This window comes from Planococcus citri, chromosome 1 (assembly GCF_950023065.1).
Source record: "Planococcus citri chromosome 1, ihPlaCitr1.1, whole genome shotgun sequence".
NCBI lineage: Eukaryota > Metazoa > Arthropoda > Insecta > Hemiptera > Pseudococcidae > Planococcus > Planococcus citri.
Genome location: NC_088677.1, coordinates 51,123,072 through 51,140,812, shown reverse-complemented (window position 1 = coordinate 51,140,812; position 17,741 = coordinate 51,123,072). Strand labels below are relative to the sequence as shown.

Below are 17,741 nucleotides of genomic sequence, written 5' to 3'. Positions count from 1 at the left end.
GGCACTTTGATGAAAATTTACGATGGCAAAAAAATCAACGACGGACGAGAGACGACGGATGCTTTCCGCCGTTGTTAAAAACAAAACAAGAATAACCATGACACGATTCATAAAACTGCTTCATTAAAATTCCTTTAAAAATTAATAAAATTTCATTTAATCCATTTATTTCTTTCGTAAAAATAAAATGAAAATCATTGAATGAATGGATGAACTTTTGAAATGATTCATTTTTGCAACGCAAGCATCCGCATTTTAAATTCTGACCAATAAAAAAATCAGAATTTGAAAGGCGCAATCAGTGTCGCCGTAAAGACTGCGAAAAAAGGATGCAAAATGAAAACATGAAAAATGATAACGTTATCAAACGTCCGTCAGTTGTTTTTTTTTCATTTTTGATAGTGATTTTCAAAATTGAGGTTACGCAGCGAAATCGTTGGAAAAATTGTGTTAAATTGAACATTTATATTCAGTAAAAGCAAGGAGAGGACAATGTTTTATTGAAATTTACAAATTTCAAGTTCACAACTTTGAAATTTCAATATTTTTATGCAACAATCTCCAATCGCAAGCTGTCACCATCATCTCTCTTCCGCAGTTGCATTCGGAAAATAAATATGGTAACGAAAATGTCTAATCGTAAAATTCAAATTCATTGACTGCATATTCTTCGAACACTCGCCGTAAATTGTAAATGAATTTCGTTGAGTAGCCAAGTGCAAGACGTTCTATGTATTTTCATGGGTTTATTTGTGATCAACGATACTGATGCGAGGTATTTAGTAATAATTGTCGTTCGCCGGCCGACTGGTATTTTACTTTCACTTACTTAGTAAGAAGGGGCAACTTTTAAGTCGTGGAGTAGTGAACGTTTACGTACCAGCGATTGAAGCTGGAAACGGAAAGAAGTAGTAAGATTAAGAATGTTATTCGTTTTAGTCGGTTGTTATTGAAGAATTCATTTTCTGTCACAGTAATTTCGTTCACGGTTTCTTACTTCATAATTTTACTTTCTATTTTACTGTTTCTAGCCGTACAAACGTGATTTTAATTAATTTATTAAATGTTTTTGTAAAGAATGTGATCGAGTGTATCTATCGTTTATAAAAAAAAAACCTTTTAATTCGTTCACTTTGTTACCTAAATGATGAATTCGTTTCGAAGTTCTTGTATTCTCGGTAAACGCTTAAACCGTGCTGCATCCTTATCAAAAAATGAATATGTAAAGTGTAAATTTGCATTATCGGTGTGTGTGAAACGTGACTACAGGACGAATAATGTTAGTGAAAAATTATCCAGCACTCAGAAACCAGACTGGAATAGAGCTGTTTCAGAAGCTGAAAAAATTGTCGGATATCCTACTTCTTTTCTGAGCTTAAGGTGGTTGTTAAGCGATGAAATTGCCAATGTAGCTCTACACTTAAGAAAATTAGTTGGTTCTAATCATCCTTTGCTCAAAACTGCCAAGTAAGTTTATCTCTAACTATCAAGTTATTCGTACCTACTTATATTATTATCTACATATTATGCGTAAAAAAATTTCCGATTGCGATTATGCCGAGATGAGTAATCCGGAAGTCTGATTTAAAAATTCATAACGTAATCGATTCCAGTTCCGTTGGAGAAAAAAAAGCGGTCCATGCATGTGTATAACCAGTTGTATTATATAATTTGCACATGCCATATTTTATAATTGGGAACTGCTTTTGCGACTGCACTCGACTTGCAATCTATCAGTGATTACTAATATAGAGGCAAATTATATTGACCTCAACTTTTTTTATTATTAATGTTGCGTGCGTATCGTACATCCGAGTGTATAACTGATACATGATTTCACCTTTTGCAGAAGCCTATTATACAGCGGTAGGAATAATATGCAAGCATGGGGCTTAATCGTATTATTAATATCGAAAGCCGCAGGCCATTTAAACGTCGACGAAATGGAAGAAGATAAATCTGCTGGCGTTCTTCATAGGTATGATTTTCATGATGCGTTGAAACTGGTTAATTTCTTGTACCTAACCGTTATCGTGTGTGTTTCCTATTATAGCCAAAGAGCATTGGCGGAAGTTACCGAAATGATTAGGACCAGCCATTTGGTGCACAAAGGCCTCGTAAATATTTATCCGGGTCTATATCCAGAACCTGTAATTCTCAGTGACATGATGTTTGGTAACAAAATCGCTCTTCTTGGAGGAGATTATTTATTAGGAAATTGTTGCGCTGAATTAGCAGCTTTACGAAATCAAAATGTAATTTTTTTTCATATTTATCTCTTCCTCTCCGTCTGAGCTTATTTAATGACGGACCTTTTTTTTTTGCGCAGTTAATTGAAATAATGAGTGGTGCTATAAGAGATCTCACCGAAGGTGAATTCATCGGCCCCAGAGATCTACAAAATAACCCCTTACCATCTAGATTCCCAGCATTATCGTCTCCTTTATCCCCACTACATTTATCTCAATCTTCAGCCATAAAAGATTGGCGCCATCGGAATATCTTATCTGCAGCGAGCTTATTAGGAAACTCATGCAAAGGAACTCTGATATTAGCGGGGCAAAATTCAGAACTTCAAAAACATGCTTATGAATTTGGAAAACATCTCGCGTTGGCTTCCCAGGTAGAAATTTAAATAACTTGGCGAGTGAGTTATTTTTCGAACATCAATTAAATTTTTTGTTTTTTGGTTAAATTTAGGCTTGCTTAGACTTGGAGCCTTTTACTACCGGTTCAAGATACTCGCCAGGGGAAATTTTCAATTTAACGTCAGCTCCTGTGATGTTACATTTGGAACACGTTCCAGCATTATATGAAGAAATTGAAAAAGGCCGCGAATCCGTTCAGAATGTCGATTATGGCAAAGTAAACGCAAACACTTGATTTCTATTGTATATTTTATTCAATACCATTTCTAATACGTGTTATTTGTTATAGATACACGAGCAAGTTTCCCGCGGTCCGGGTTTAATTTTAACCAAACAATTACAAAAAGAACATTCTCAACGAGCTATGGAAGTATTAGAAGTATTTCAAGAGAGCGACGCGAGAACCGCTTTGTCTAATATTATCGTAGCGATGGGAGAAATTTAATACGTTTGATCGAAGATCGAACTTGTCGTGTTTGAAAGTTATCCAAGAACAACTTCTAAATTTTTCAAAAATGACTTCCAAATGTAATTTTTGTAATATAAAGATGTATGTTACCACAATATCTTTTTATATGTTAATTGTACGCTATCGAATTTTACTAAGTTTTCAAATAATACATGTTTTTATTTAAATTTCATTCATTTACCATTAGAATTTCAAACTATTCGTTTTCTCATGGAAAATAACAAGTTTTATACTATAGGTTACACATTTTATTATAGGTAGGTATTTATTTGTTTTAAAAATGTTGATCACATGAATGCAAATTTAGAAATGGGTATAAATTACGAAATAATAATATCCTTACAAAAATAGAAAAAAAGAAAAAAAAAGAAAATTAAATAGAATTTTTTAACGACATTGAATTAGACTTAAATTTATCATTTTTGGTAATTTTTTGATCAGGTTTTTCCTCGGATTTACTTACATTTCTAGGTGATGTCAGTGTATTCAAAATTTTGTCATTATTTTCCAAATCAATTTCTCGAAGCGCCGATAACAAAGCTGATTTTTTATCGTAAGGTAGATTATCATCGTTAATTACTTTGATTTCCTTATTGACGCTTTTTTTTCGCAACTCTACTTTCGTTTCAACATATTCGTTTTCATGATTAAATTTTTCATGAAACTCCAACCAGGACACCGTTTCATCCAAATCTTTAAGTTCATCGCTTTTTTCGGTACTAGCGTCATACAGCTCAAAATTATCTTCTTTTTGAAATTCATTCGGAAAGTTATTTTCGGCACTGCTTAGTTTCCTTCTCTGCTCCAGTCTACTTGGTGTTCCGTTGTCAAATGAAAGGCGAAGTTTAACGTTGTTGTTATCATCGGAATTATTTTTAATCGGAATTTCTACGTTCTTAAAATTTTGATTTGATTTAGGTAAATAATCCAAATCGAAGTACGAACTGAACGGACTTTTTACAGCAGTTTCTGATAAATTTGATTTAGTGTCTGCTGAATAAAAATTACTCTGATTTATGGAAGGTAAGCTGCCACTTTCAAAACTGTAAGGTTTTCTTTCTTTTTCGTCATTTAATTTGTCGATGAAATTTGGTTTCGATACTAAATCATCATCTGAATCATCAGATGTCTTGAATGTTGATTCTTTATGAGCACTGTCGCTTGAAAAATTCTCGTTCAGGTGCTGAGAACGAAAAAAAAAAAATAGATAATTTTTAAATAGGGAAAATTTTATATACTTTACCTATACTTCATTAGTTGAAATCACTCACGGATGTAGGTAAAATACGTACTTTATCATCGCTAGATGAAACTCCGTTACTTCGATTTTCTCCAAAAGTTGAGCAAATTCTGTAAGTGAATTAGTAGGTATCATGTTTCAAGTTTATTTAATAAATATAGTTTACATTCCTCTATACCACTGCCCTTCTCTGTTTAGCTCAGCCTTCCAAGTAAAAAATATAATATAGGTAGGTACCTGGAGATTGTTTTTCCACTGTTCGCAGGCATTTTCAGTCGTAATTGATTCATTTTATTTAAAATTTGTTGATTAATTTTACAATTGGCCATGTACCTTTCTTTATCCTAGGAGGGGAGAAAAAAATGAAGAAACCTATAGCCACACTAGGCTAGATCATGTATCAGGTAGGAAATAAGGTGTCAAAAATTTCAACTGACTTTAATTTCTACTTGTAACTTTTGTACTGTATCTTGAGTCTGTTTTAATTGTTCCCGCAAAGTTTTCTGTTTACCAGCCTCAAGAGAAAGTTGATATCTGAAATTTTTTGCTTCCAAGTCGAGTCGACGCGACTGCAGCTAAACTCCCCACAATAAGTTGAATTAGAAACGAAAATAATTCATAAGAAAAATATGTTGACTTTACAATTGATGTAACTGGCATAATCTACCTACCTTAATTTTATTCTTCAAATCGTTCATCACAGTTTTCATTTCCTCAATTTGTTTCGCCAGTTGTTCTCTTTGAAGTAAATGCTTGTCTTGAGAAATTTGAAGCAAATGTTTATGACGATCTTTCATATTCATTAACTCTGTACACTGCTTATTGTGGCGTGATTCCAGTTCATTATAAGCGCTTCGTAACTAATGAGAAATGATTACTTTGTGTAACTTTGCAAGGGTACGAAAAAATCAATGTGAAAAAAATAATGACATCCCTGCAATTCCGAAAAAAATATACCTGTATATTCGTGCGAAAAAACCCGTCACCTGCAGTCATCAAGAAAAGAAAAACGTAAAGCTGGAATTTTCAAGATTTACTTCCTACGGTAGGTACTAGGTAGGCATCTAACGTCAAATGTGTTATTTAAGAGGCTTCGACGATTTTAATGCATAGAAGATGAATTTTTTTAGTTTTACCGATTGCAGTAATTTTCGTGATTAACGTCATTATTGAGCCCAAGGTCGTGAAGATCAAAAAGTTACATGATCGATGCATCAGTAAATAATAGGTGAGGTAGGTATGTTTCAGTGTATGTATCGTGTGAACGATCGTTTTCAAATCTTTCCTCCGGAGCAATAACTTACTTTTTTATGTTTTATAGTGAGCACACGTAGTTCTTCTTCGTGAGATTTCATTAATTGAGGTAAATGCGATTCTTGGGATTGATATTTTCTCAGAGCTGAATCTTGTCTTATTTGAATATTTCTTAGAGTTCGATTTTCTTCTTGTAAATCCTAAAACGTCAATATGTGCATCAGATAATTGGCCCATACGTATAGGTATATTATTCCTTCACAACAGAAGAATTTCTTTTTGACTATATTACAAACTTACTGAAATTTTTTTTTGAGCTTCGGTAATTTCATTTTGTAATTGTTTTACCCTAAGAAATTTGGCAGATATAATTTTTTGGGTAGTTGTATTGGAATTTCTTTTTGGTCGATTGAGCAATGCGTAAGCGTAATTATTTGGAGGTTTATAAATCCTATTAGGAACTGAAATAGGCATAGTGAAATATTTAGTTGGATGGATAAAATTTTATAATTATGTAAACGTGAAAATTTTACCATAATAACAATGTGATTTTTTTTTATGTAATAGACTGGAGGAAGAACTGGTTTGGGTTGAACTGGATTCTTTATGTTCACGATCACCTTTTTCAAGTTCTTTGCTAGATATACAATTAACCGGTTTAAAATATTAGAAAAAAGTTATCTGTAAGCATGTACGTATTATCAATACGTAGGTCTAGGTACTAGAAAGATGTAATTACCCACACCCATCCTTCAATATTTTCTAAATAATTTTTACTTACGAAGTGTCGTTGACGTCGTGACTATTTCTTTCTGAACCCGACGATACATCAGTTATGATTTTAATGATAGTGCTTGGAGACGAAATTTTTGTCTCTAACGTATGAGCCATAATTAAAAAAGTGTATAATCACATATTCGTCGAATTTACTCGGTAAATTTTGAATTCAATCGAATCGAATATATCACACATGTAAAGTTCACAATGTAAAAAATTCAAGTCACAGGTGACAGGATATTACTCATCACTAGTTTTCACTTCTTGGTAGTGAAAATACCATTGACGCCTATAGTTTTAAAAAATTATCACCATTTGTAATGCTTCTATTCAAGTATTTATATGTATGTATTTTCAAATTATACTTATACGTATCTCAGTAAACAAATAACTGTGTAACAAAATCGTACTGCCGTTCAAAAAATTAAACAATCAATATTCTTCAATGGTAGTCATAACAACTGGTACACATAGAAGAATTACTGCATTGGTAGTCATTATTGTTGAGTTACGCTTGAAAGAATAAATTACCATATCATACAAAAAATGCAATATACCGGTATGTAGATACTTAATTTTTTAAACAAAAAATTTCAAAAAAATTTGAAGATGATGAACATTTAATTCAACTTAAAGAATAGTGGTAACGAAAAGCGAATTTAATTAAATGTTCAAAACAAAATAGAACATTCGCTCAACATACGAGTAGGTTATAATTTTTATCGAAAACAAAAAAAACAAAATAAGTAGTGTGAGGGTGATACAGAATTTTTACAATAACTTTAAAAATCGGTAGGCATAAACTCATAGCTAAATAAAGTCAATTTTGATTGTATGATTCACGACCCTCCATTCGAATGAACGTCGTGTTGTATACGCCACATTTGATAATAAATACTCTTAGGATTCTGCAGAAATTCTTTATGCGTTCCTTTTTCTGCTAATCTACCTCCACTCAAAACTAAAATCTCGTCAGCATCCATGACGGTAGATAAACGATGCGCAATACAGATGCTAGTCTTGCCTTGAGTTGCTCGTCTCAATGCATCTAAAATATTCTGTGAAAATGCTCGATATTAGCCGAGAAAAAAAAAAATCAAAATTCAATACCCGAGTAAGAATAGAGGTAATACTGACCATTTCTGTAAGAGAATCTAAAGATGAGGTGGCTTCATCAAATATTAAAATTGGCGAATCTTTCAGAACAGCTCGTGCTATAGCAACTCGTTGTTTTTCACCTCCTGATAATTTTAGGCCCCTTTCGCCAACCTGAAGTGTTACAAATCAAAAATTAAACATTTTGAAGAACGTAGGTCATTGCTATTCTATTTTCAAAGCACGCCATTTCACACACTTGCGTTTGGTAACCAGCAGGCCATTGAAGAATTGAATCGTGTAAGTTGGCTAATCTAGCAGCGTTGTATACATCTTCTTCTGATTTCTTGAGGTTTCCATATTGTAAATTATAAATTATTGTATCGTGAAACAGCACAGAATCCTATAAGATAAGTAATGGCGTTTTAAAATTGAAGCGCATACTAATTCAAATCTACTTCTGAATAAAACCTAAACCATACTTGCGGAACTACAGATATAGCGCTTCGTAGATTTTCTAAATTCAAATCTTTGATATTTTTCCCGGCTATCAAAATCTCACCGCAATCTGGTTCAAAAAATCGATATAGCAATCGAACAATTGAAGATTTACTGAAAATTTACAATTGAGAATACCATAAATCGAATAAGTACAGATTTTACGTAACATATTTAAAAAATTCATAGTATATCGTAGCCTACCCCGTTCCTGATCCTCCAACTATGGCAACTTTTTTGCCCGCTGGTACAGTAAAAGAGAGCTCTTGAAAAACTTTCTTTCCAGGAACATAACTGAAACCAACGTTTTTAAATTCTATTTCTGCATTTTGACTATTTAAAAGTATTTTTTCAGCAGTTGGCGGACTCTGAAATAAATGAAAAGAAAACAGGGAATCACTGAAGTGAATAAGTGGATCAAATCACTGACATCTTTAATTAGGTAGTAAGTGCGAAGTCATACTTTTATTATAGGATCCCTAGTCATTAATGTAAACATAGTCTGCATATCGATTAAAGCTTGCCGAACTTCTCTATAAACGGACCCTAAAAATCCCAAGGGAACCGATAACTGAAAAAGTAATCCGTTGATCATCACTAAATCTCCCACAGTTAACGCACCTAAAACCAGAAATTGAGTCATGTTACGATAAAGATTAAGAATTATCGCATAAGAACGAACTAAATAAAATTCCACCCAACCTGCGCCAATTTGCTGCGCTGCCAATATCATAGCAATACTAATGGCACTGCTGAAAATAGCATTTTGACCAAAGTTCAACAATGCTAAACTAGTACTCGTTTTAAGCGAAGCTTCTTCATATTTTTTTAAAGCTTTATCGTATCTCTCCGCTTCGTATAGTTCATTATTAAAATACTAAAAATTTAATGCACATTGAAGTTGTAGTAGTTGAATTATAAATACCTACAAACATCCATTGATGGTTTTAAAAAAATCATTCTTTACCTTGACAGTTTCATAATTGATTAAAGAATCGACTGCTTTACTGCCTGCTTCGTTTTCTGCACGATTCATAAAAACCCGGAATTTTGTCCTCCATTGTGTAATTGCTAAAGTAAAAATTGCGTAAACACCAACGCAGCTAACAGAAAGTATTGCAAATGAGCCTCCACATTTTAAGCCCTAAATCATCAATAGAATAAATTAAAACTTGAATAAAAAACAAACATAACAAAGCCATGAATTCATACCAGAATACTGCTGACTAAGGCAAGTTCGAATATAGTAGGTACAATATTGAATACCATCGCTGTTAAGACAAAATTAATACCTCGACTTCCTCTGTCAATTGTCTGAAAAAAATATAGGTACACGTGTTTCACATTTGAGTATCCATAAATAGCAATCTTAATTATTTGAATGGTTAACAATTCGGCAGAAGTACAAACTTTTGAAAGCGCTCCGGTTTGTCTGCTGAGATGAAAACTTAAATCTAGTTTGTGAAGATGTAAAAAAACGTTTTTGGCTATTCGTCGTATAGAATGTTGAGCAACCTTTGCAAATACGGCATTTCTCAATTCGTTAAAACCAGCAGCACCAGCTCTAGCAACACCGTCTACAAAAAATAATCATTCAATTAAAATTTGCCCAGTCAATCATTACCTATAGTTGATGGCCTATAAGTATTCAGCAGATAGGTTAAAACTCATATACACTAATAATTTCACATACATCCAATCAATAGGGAAGTGGCAACCGCTAAAATCGTGTCTGGAGCTGAAGATAGACTGACCAATGCTTCGCCTCCGTTCTTGGCTGCATGGTAAGCATTCAGGTCGTCGACTGCGAATTTTAATAAAAATGGTACGGCTACATTCAACACTTTGGCTCCAACAAGTAATCCTAATGCTACGCTCACCCGATTTCTAATAGATTTATCATCCTGAAAAAATTCGTTTCATAAAATAATTGCATAGGCACCTTTTTAAAAATAAAATTGGTACACATTTTACGGCTACTGTAGTCGTATTGTACAAGTACATGTGATTTGTGTAAACTTACTTTCGGCCAAATATAAGATAACATTGCTTTGAGCATATCTTTACTGGTGATCTGTTTAGAACCATCTTCTTTGAACGCAGCATTATGGCCAATTGATGATACACCAGGATGAAAACAATTCCTTTTTGAAAGAACGCTCAACAACGGATTGTTTTTACGAGACTGTATTGGGGACGTTGATTTGAATCTCAGCGGGAAGGAGCAATATAAACATCCCACAGGTATTGCATCGAGAATTTGATTACGACATATTCCTTTACTTCTAAGAGTATAGATAATCAAGGGAGCCTGAAAAATAAAAATAAAATCATTACAAAAAACCACTTAATTTTGAAAAAGGTTGAATAAGTTGCATTACATTACATTAATATTTCAATTAAATTTATTCGGTTGAGTTCATGTCATGATAAAAATATTAATAACGAAATTGAACTATTCTCAAGCACTTCGGTACATTTGGTAGGTACAGACATGTTTTGATATCGCCATAAGTACCGTATACTTTTATAAAAGTAAAGACTTGACGTACTTAATCCAAGACAAATATAAATAAACAACGCAAATGCGAAAACTTTATTCTTTATTATCTTTTAAACTTGTTTTACATTTATTTAATAAACTTAAGTGTTCTTCATACAACATACAAGCTGCTGAAAAACAATCTTCTCTAATTGCTGGATTTGAATGATGTTGTTTTAAAACATTCAATTCGTGTTTATAGTCTTCATATTTTGTGGCAAGTAATAATTCAGCTACACGAGCTATATTAGCTGAACACAATAATTTGAATCTATCAGAGAAAATATTTAGTTTAATTTCTTCAATGTTTACTTCAGGTGAACATATGAACACATAAATTAGAGCTTGACAATCCCAAGATATACCACCAGCGTAACAGCAAATCTTACTGAATAAATTTCTTTGTTTCAAAAATTTCAAACGAAATTCATTAATAGGTTTATTAGAAGGGAACAGCTGATTGGTGGCAGAGAGCACATTTTCATAAGAAAATGCAACATCATCTTGGATATTTGATGGAATTATGAACCCATAATCGATAAATAGTCTATCATTGGATAATGGCCCATAGTTAATAAAAATCTGCTCGTTTTTCAGAAACGGTATGAGTGTTTCTATTTGATATATACCTTCAGATTCAACAGCATAAGCTTTCACTTCCGAATCATAGCTATGATTGAATAAATCAACATATGGAGCTAATGCCAAATTATTTTCATCCGTTAGAAGAATGGAATTTTGCGAATTAATTTTAGGACTGAGGTACACAGCGCGAGTACTCACTACGCACCATGCCCATAAATATACGTCATAAATGAAAATATCGCTCAAATTGATACCGCAATGGATACATTTATGAAATCCTATACAATTTAGAATGGAATTGAATGTTTTCATAACTTTATCTTTCATATCCAGAACTTTCTCCCGAATTGTTTTAGGGAGCCAATCAATATCACTGCAAAACACAGGACACGAAAACGTTTTTGGTAGGCAGTTCATGTATTTCTTCCAGACAGATAATTCTCCAAGATGATGTTCCCACACAAGGAATGCAGACAGAACTTGCTGAGTGATGAAAGCATTCTTATTGGTGAATATCCACTTGATATCTGATTGCAAAACAGTTTTTACGGTGATCAACAATTTATATGGAATTTTTGCGATTGCGGTGCCAGCAAATATCCTTTCTTTAGCCATCAGTCCTCTTCCGGTTTTAGTAAAGTGAGATGAGACCAATTTACAAGAAGGCTTCCAACCATGTTCTTTCATCCACTGAATTAGCTCTAGATATTCTACATCTCGACTGAAAGATGCGGTCTCATTTTTTTTGTTTTTGTTTTTACGTTTTCTAATTCTTAATGCTCTTCCCATCGTCAATGAGGGATTACAATTATTCGCATATCTGCTCTAAGTAACATAATTCGTAATCTGAAAACAAATTAATGCTGATTACAATTAAACATAACAACTAACGTACAATTCTAGAAAAAATGTACATCTGCGATCAATTTTTATAATGGACGTAATTCAACAAAGATTTCGTTATGCAGTAGATAACTGTGATAAACGGCAGCAAGTAAATAATATTACCTTTGACACTATGCGTTTACGTGGGAATAACTGAAGAAAGTAAAACACTGATCACAATGAAATTGAACACTGAAATTTTTGTAACACATTGAAGCGGAAACACAATTACCAAAAACTGACGAAATCGCGAAAGTTTGTGGGACCTTTTTATTTTTATTAATTTGCGAAAGATTTTTTCGAAAATTAAATACCAAACGGTGAAAAAAAGTTCTCACAAAATTCTAAATCAACATTCAGTAGTATCCCAAAGACAATGATAAAACTATTTTGTTACATCAAATAACTTCATCAAGTTTACCTCATTGAAGTATCTCCTAAACTTTTGCATCGATGAAATATTGAAAACAAGTGAATTTAAAATCTCAGAAGTCACATCTACTAAAGTTATTTTCGCAATATACTCGAACACACGACTCCAACAGTAATAAAAGCACTAAAAAAGCACAAAAACGCACTCATTACTTGACTTGATTACTGTTTCGATGAATGATAACACACAGAAGCGTGATTGATAAAGTGATGAAGAGGGTGGAGGACATATCGCTGAGGAGAAGGGGCAAACTTTCGTTGTTTCGCTGAAGATTCGGTTATTGGTTCAATTCTCAACTCCCAAATATAGATCGAAAAATGCAATTTGGAATTGGAATGTACAGAACTTTAGAATGTACGAGCAGTGGTCACCCTGTACTTATTGTACTTTTCATTCATTCTGAAATATTCTGCTTCTGCAGTCCATGGTTGATGATTATTGTAATTGATTAGTTTTTTTTGCATTGCCAATGAGAAGCTCTCGTCTTCCAATGCATTTCAGAATTTAGATAATTAAGTATGTATTTATACAGATACACAGGTTTTTTTTCATCTACTTCAAGCTGGTCCGTAATCATGCGTAAGATCACACTTGTCGGGAAAAACGCCATAAAATGTAGGTTGGACAACTCAATTTCCACGAAAACTGCGAATTTCAATGTCAAGCAAAAAAATACCTATATAGTTTATTGGGAATATTGAGTCGTTCACTAACTACTGGCATCCTAGAATCTTGAACGGAATATCATGAAATTATGATTCACAAACACATGAGATTACTAATGGTAAGAATTCTGGATTTCTCAGATTTCTGGCACTTGAATTTCAAAGATAATGAAAAACAAGCGCAACATGAAGAAAACCCATCAGAAATCAAAACAGTTTTATAAACATTTTTAAAGTAGAGTTAACATTTGCACAGGACACTAACGATAAGTAATTTCATACAATTTAACAGACTATCCATCAATTCGAAGACAATTAAATCATAAATTTGTATGGTCTATCCGCATAAGCAACTGCTCCAGAACGGTACACTTTTTCATCCTTTTCCTAAAAACAAATAGTACAATCATTGATTAATAAAACACATCCATTGAGAGGTAAGGAAATCAAACAGACATCCAAATCACCTTAGCAGTTTTAATCCAGTAATATAGCAACATCGGGCACCCGAAATACATCATTCCGCCAAGAAATGTAGTTCTGACTGTAGGGCGGAAAAAACTCGTCTGTGTTCTCAACATGGTGATATAACGATGCACATTGGAATCAAACTGCAACATTAAACAGCAATATTACTGTCTCTTGCAAAGACTACTCATGAAACCGTATTACGATGAACTTTTAATAATTACCGGAACTCCGCCAGCGGCAGCTGCTTGCCTATACGGATTATAAGCATTTTTCTTATATTCTTCCTTCAGAGCAGCTCGCAATTCTTGCTTCTTTTTAATCAAGATTGGATCATTTAAAACTTTGTAATTGGTGTCAGTAATGTCTGGCATGATACCATACAAATTGGGTTTCGCATATCTATTACGAGGTACGTATCCATCTTCGGCAACGGGTTCACCACTGTTCGGTTGCTCATAAACTTTCCAGGCATGTTCATACAATGAATTTCTCTCCGGCATTTCTCATAAACAAAAGTATCACATTCAACTTCACTGTATAATCTACACGATTCCTCCGTAATAATGAAATACGAAAAATAGAATTATTTTTATATTTCAGATCAAGACCAATTGAATGAAAAACAGAAAAAGTTGATAACGATGGTCGATGTTCACCTTCACCTCATCTACCAAAGTACATAAAAAAACAAAATAGGTTAAAATTCCAATCCAATTCGGCAATGGAAACCTTGTAATTTTCTTTGTGAACCTTGTTTTTTAATGTTGCCATTACAAATTACAGTGTTGTCAAATAAACAAAGTTAACGTTAAAATCATTTTTTGAAAGTCAATTTTCGAATTTTTGTTATCGAAATTGTTGCGAGAGGGAAGAAGTGGAACAGAAGAAAATTGAGCTGAAAGAGGGAGGAGAGAAGTGGAGTGGAAGAAAAAATTCAGGTCCTCAAAAATCTCTATGGTGAATTGGTGATGTGATATGAATGATTCTGATGAGTATCGCCTTCGCTAATTAATACAATAATTCAGATATATTGGAATTTGATTGAACATTTTAAACCTAGTAATTTTGTGTATTAATGGTTGTCAATTTGTAAAAATCTAAAATGGTTGTTCGAGTATATATTTCGGGGATTTCCGGCAATAAGGAGGTAAATTCTTATCTGTATTGTAAAGTATATCAAAAGTCCTAATTCTGTATCTCTAACTTTTAAAACAAAGTTCAATCTTTTCTGATTTATCCTCATCAAAAGTTGAGCCACGTCGTAAATTGTTGCTTTCAATCAATCTGTTTTTAGGTGAAGAAACGTCAGCAAAGAGTCACCATGATATTAGATAGCAAAAACATTAAGTATAATTTGATTGATATCACTGAACCAGGTAAAGAACATGAGAAAGAATTCATGCAAGAAAACAGCAAAACAAGGGATTCAAAGTACCCATTACCTCCTCAAATTTTCAATGACGATCACTACTGTGGGGTACGTGTGTACTGCTAACGTTCATCAAATATTTTTTCGTATTCCATTTAATATTTTTCTCATATTATATTTCGCAATTCCAACTCAACTATGAGTACGTCATGTATTGGTGAAGTTAACGGTTCTATTTTAAAACAGGATTATGAAGAATTTGATATGGCCAACGAATTAGACGAATTGGAGAAATTTTTAAATTCTTCAAACAATTCGAACACCGGAGAAAATGGAGTTGTCAACGGATCTTCGGTAACGTTAAGAATTAAGATCACTTGATGATTGTCTGAAAAAGTTGTGAAATGTAAATAATATCAATTAATTTTTTCAGGAATTTGAAAAACCGGAATCATTCAACGTGAAAGAAGATATACGCGAGAGGTGAGTGCATTGAGTAGTTTTTTCGGTATTAATTCAATAATTGTTTTTCATTCTAAATGAAGCACTTGATTAAACCCAACCTGGTGTAAATAGGCGACACGATTCCTACCCACGAATCCTTGATCCATTCCGAGTTTTCTTTCCCCCGAACATGTTATAGAAAATCAAATTTAAGTGCTTCTTACAGGAATAACTTTTACGACTCTGTGCTTTGCTTACCACCGTTGTTTATTATAGTACGGAAGAAAATTTAGATGTTGTGAATGATAGCAATGCAGAAGCAGTGTCGTTAGACAACATTGATGAAATCGAGGAGTCCCCTCTTGTTGAATCTGATGAAATATTAGATGAGGTGAAACGTAATAGACTTTTTAAGAAAAAAATTGTGTTGAAGTTTAACTTGTGTTATTTCAGGGTGCAATTAACTTCTTTAAAAAAATGATAATAATAACTGCTAATCTGCTATTCCGTTTGAAATTAATGTTATTTACCTATTAATATTCAGTGTGATATGTCTTGACTTATCTGATAAGTTCAAGAACAAATACTGATACTTTACTTTTTGGTTCTTAGCATGAAAGTATAAAGAATGAAAATGATATGAAAGATGAGACAGAAGATCCTAAAGAAGACATCTCTACGGAAGAATGAAAAATGAATTATTCCCCGTTTCACTTACTTTTATGAAGATTACGTTATTGTGTACTTAAAAAATAATGATCACGTTAGTTTGAAACTTGGCTCGCTTCAAGAACATTTACCAAAAAGAAAACCAAAACTACCTGAAAACTACCCAATTCGAATCATAATTTTCAAATTAAATTAATGTCGCTAATTTTGTCTTCCACAGTGTTATGTTTTCATTGTCAACTGTATGTTGAAGATTCTCATACAAGTTGCAGGTTGTAAAATTATGTATAATTATTTTAAAATTATTTCTTGGCATTAAATGCTGCAGTTCGTGAATCGAATAGTTTCTCACAAGCAAAGGGAATGCACGGAGATTCGAATTTAAATAGCACAAAAAGTTTCATGTTATGAAATAGTTAATTATTTACTCAGTTCATTGTTGTTTTTTCTTCTGCGTTTTAAATGCTAATAATATTTTAAAAAGTGTTGAAATAATTACAAAAAATAAAATAATGTATTGTAGTATAATGTTTCAAAGCAATTTAAATGGTAAAGAACATGTTTTATTCGTGTGTATGTAATTGAGATCAGGGATGAAAACATTTCACAAACTATCAAAGTTCCAATTTATTGTTTTACCAAGAAAAAGTTCTAGGTCATTAACTTGTTGCCATATTAAGGTACTGAACCATTCTGAATATTTATGCATTGGTCATCATAATTCATCATTAAAATCGAAATCAAAATTACTCATGACTCGTTCAAAAGAAATAACTTTTGTGACGGGAACAGAACTGACCTATTAAAATTATAACGTACTTGTCACAATGCATTTCAAAATGAGATACATTGAGGTAGGTTTTTCATTGATACGGTGTTTTATTACACGTTTGTGTGCTTCATACCTTTAAGAATTTCCGTTTAATAATAATTTTGCCAAATAAGCGTGTTATTGCATTTATTTTATAATAAGCAAACTCACTCTTCTTGTTTTGATGCGTAGACGTGCTTATACCCATGTATTGTTTAGTAAACTTGAATGTGATAATACTTATATGAAATTTAAGAGATATTGCTCTCTCTTTGCTTCATTTTATATTTACTAATAATTTCTTTATGCTTTCATTTCATCTTTATTCTTATTTATTTACAATTTTTTACCGTTTAGTGTACGCATTAAATATGCTTTTTTAATTGATCATAGTTTTTTAAATTCATTTTTATACGTTGCACTGCTTCTGTTTTGTAGTTGTGTATTTATTTAGAGAGTATATTGAAATATATTGCTTCAAATAATGCATTGTTTCATTTACACTGGTATTTATGATATGCGAGTGACGTTTGATAACAATAACTTTCATATATTTTAAAATCAAGGAATTTTTCATCGTCGATCAACGAATTTTTTCCGGCCCCTGAAAGCGTACAAAAATCAAATTTTTTCAATCAATCAATTTTTATTTATTTGGTTTAGTTTTTACAACTTTATCACAAAAAGATAATACCTAGGTATTAACAATTATTAAGGATAAAAATAAAGGAAAAGGGTTTTAAACCTGAAATAACTTCAGTTATCTGAATTAAGCCTAACCATTAGATGAAGTCGTTGTTGAACGAAACAATTGAAATGGATTCTTTTCTTTTCCGTGGTTAAATCGCTAAAAAAAAAAAAAAGGAAGATGACTGAAAGAAGGTAA

General features: G+C 32.6%; 6 protein-coding genes across 8 annotated transcripts; 2 read left to right on the top strand and 4 right to left on the bottom strand.

The window, feature by feature from the left end:
* The first annotated feature begins 381 nt into the window (after positions 1-381).
* Positions 382-3,289, top strand: Pdss2 (Decaprenyl diphosphate synthase subunit 2). Its single transcript, XM_065345897.1, has 6 exons — positions 382-1,467; positions 1,850-1,978; positions 2,054-2,255; positions 2,330-2,623; positions 2,701-2,865; positions 2,938-3,289. Exons 1-6 carry the CDS (start codon positions 1,145-1,147, stop codon positions 3,091-3,093), a joined length of 1,269 nt encoding a protein of 422 aa, XP_065201969.1. The 5' UTR covers positions 382-1,144; the 3' UTR covers positions 3,094-3,289.
* LOC135832554 (lebercilin) lies at positions 2,986-6,563 on the bottom strand. Its single transcript, XM_065345884.1, has 9 exons — positions 6,393-6,563; positions 6,145-6,248; positions 5,912-6,072; positions 5,662-5,811; positions 5,029-5,217; positions 4,795-4,932; positions 4,595-4,701; positions 4,410-4,467; positions 2,986-4,300 (listed from the first exon to the last, which is right to left on the bottom strand). The coding sequence occupies exons 1-9, from the start codon at positions 6,500-6,502 to the stop codon at positions 3,491-3,493; spliced, it is 1,827 nt and encodes a 608-aa protein (XP_065201956.1). The 5' UTR covers positions 6,503-6,563; the 3' UTR covers positions 2,986-3,490.
* A 519-nt stretch (positions 6,564-7,082) lies between these two features.
* Positions 7,083-12,634, bottom strand: ABCB7 (ATP binding cassette subfamily B member 7). The gene is made up of 13 exons (XM_065345880.1): positions 12,415-12,634; positions 10,005-10,292; positions 9,675-9,885; positions 9,392-9,558; positions 9,194-9,295; positions 8,949-9,125; positions 8,684-8,858; positions 8,445-8,602; positions 8,186-8,349; positions 7,966-8,095; positions 7,743-7,886; positions 7,526-7,657; positions 7,083-7,446 (listed from the first exon to the last, which is right to left on the bottom strand). Exons 1-13 carry the CDS (start codon positions 12,442-12,444, stop codon positions 7,228-7,230), a joined length of 2,097 nt encoding a protein of 698 aa, XP_065201952.1. The 5' UTR covers positions 12,445-12,634; the 3' UTR covers positions 7,083-7,227.
* Positions 10,568-12,408, bottom strand: LOC135832561 (SET domain-containing protein 4). Its single transcript, XM_065345896.1, has 2 exons — positions 12,117-12,408; positions 10,568-11,954 (listed from the first exon to the last, which is right to left on the bottom strand). The coding sequence occupies exon 2, from the start codon at positions 11,895-11,897 to the stop codon at positions 10,578-10,580; it is 1,320 nt and encodes a 439-aa protein (XP_065201968.1). The 5' UTR covers positions 11,898-11,954; positions 12,117-12,408; the 3' UTR covers positions 10,568-10,577.
* Positions 12,635-13,291: 657 nt separating the features above from the next.
* ND-B15 (NADH dehydrogenase (ubiquinone) B15 subunit) lies at positions 13,292-14,251 on the bottom strand. Its single transcript, XM_065345910.1, has 3 exons — positions 13,784-14,251; positions 13,559-13,702; positions 13,292-13,478 (listed from the first exon to the last, which is right to left on the bottom strand). The coding sequence occupies exons 1-3, from the start codon at positions 14,060-14,062 to the stop codon at positions 13,407-13,409; spliced, it is 495 nt and encodes a 164-aa protein (XP_065201982.1). The 5' UTR covers positions 14,063-14,251; the 3' UTR covers positions 13,292-13,406.
* Positions 14,252-14,455: 204 nt separating this feature from the next.
* Positions 14,456-16,827, top strand: Sh3beta. 3 transcript variants are annotated; one of them, XM_065345905.1, is made up of 6 exons: positions 14,456-14,709; positions 14,857-15,039; positions 15,178-15,285; positions 15,365-15,414; positions 15,652-15,766; positions 15,988-16,827. In XM_065345905.1, the coding sequence occupies exons 1-6, from the start codon at positions 14,665-14,667 to the stop codon at positions 16,063-16,065; spliced, it is 579 nt and encodes a 192-aa protein (XP_065201977.1). In that variant the 5' UTR covers positions 14,456-14,664; the 3' UTR covers positions 16,066-16,827. The 3 variants fall into 3 exon arrangements, 2 of the variants coding, with proteins under 2 accessions (XP_065201977.1, XP_065201978.1); XR_010556329.1 differs by having other exon boundaries at positions 14,459-14,709; positions 15,602-15,766; XM_065345906.1 differs by lacking the exon at positions 15,652-15,766 and having other exon boundaries at positions 14,461-14,709.
* Positions 16,828-17,741: the final 914 nt, after the last annotated feature.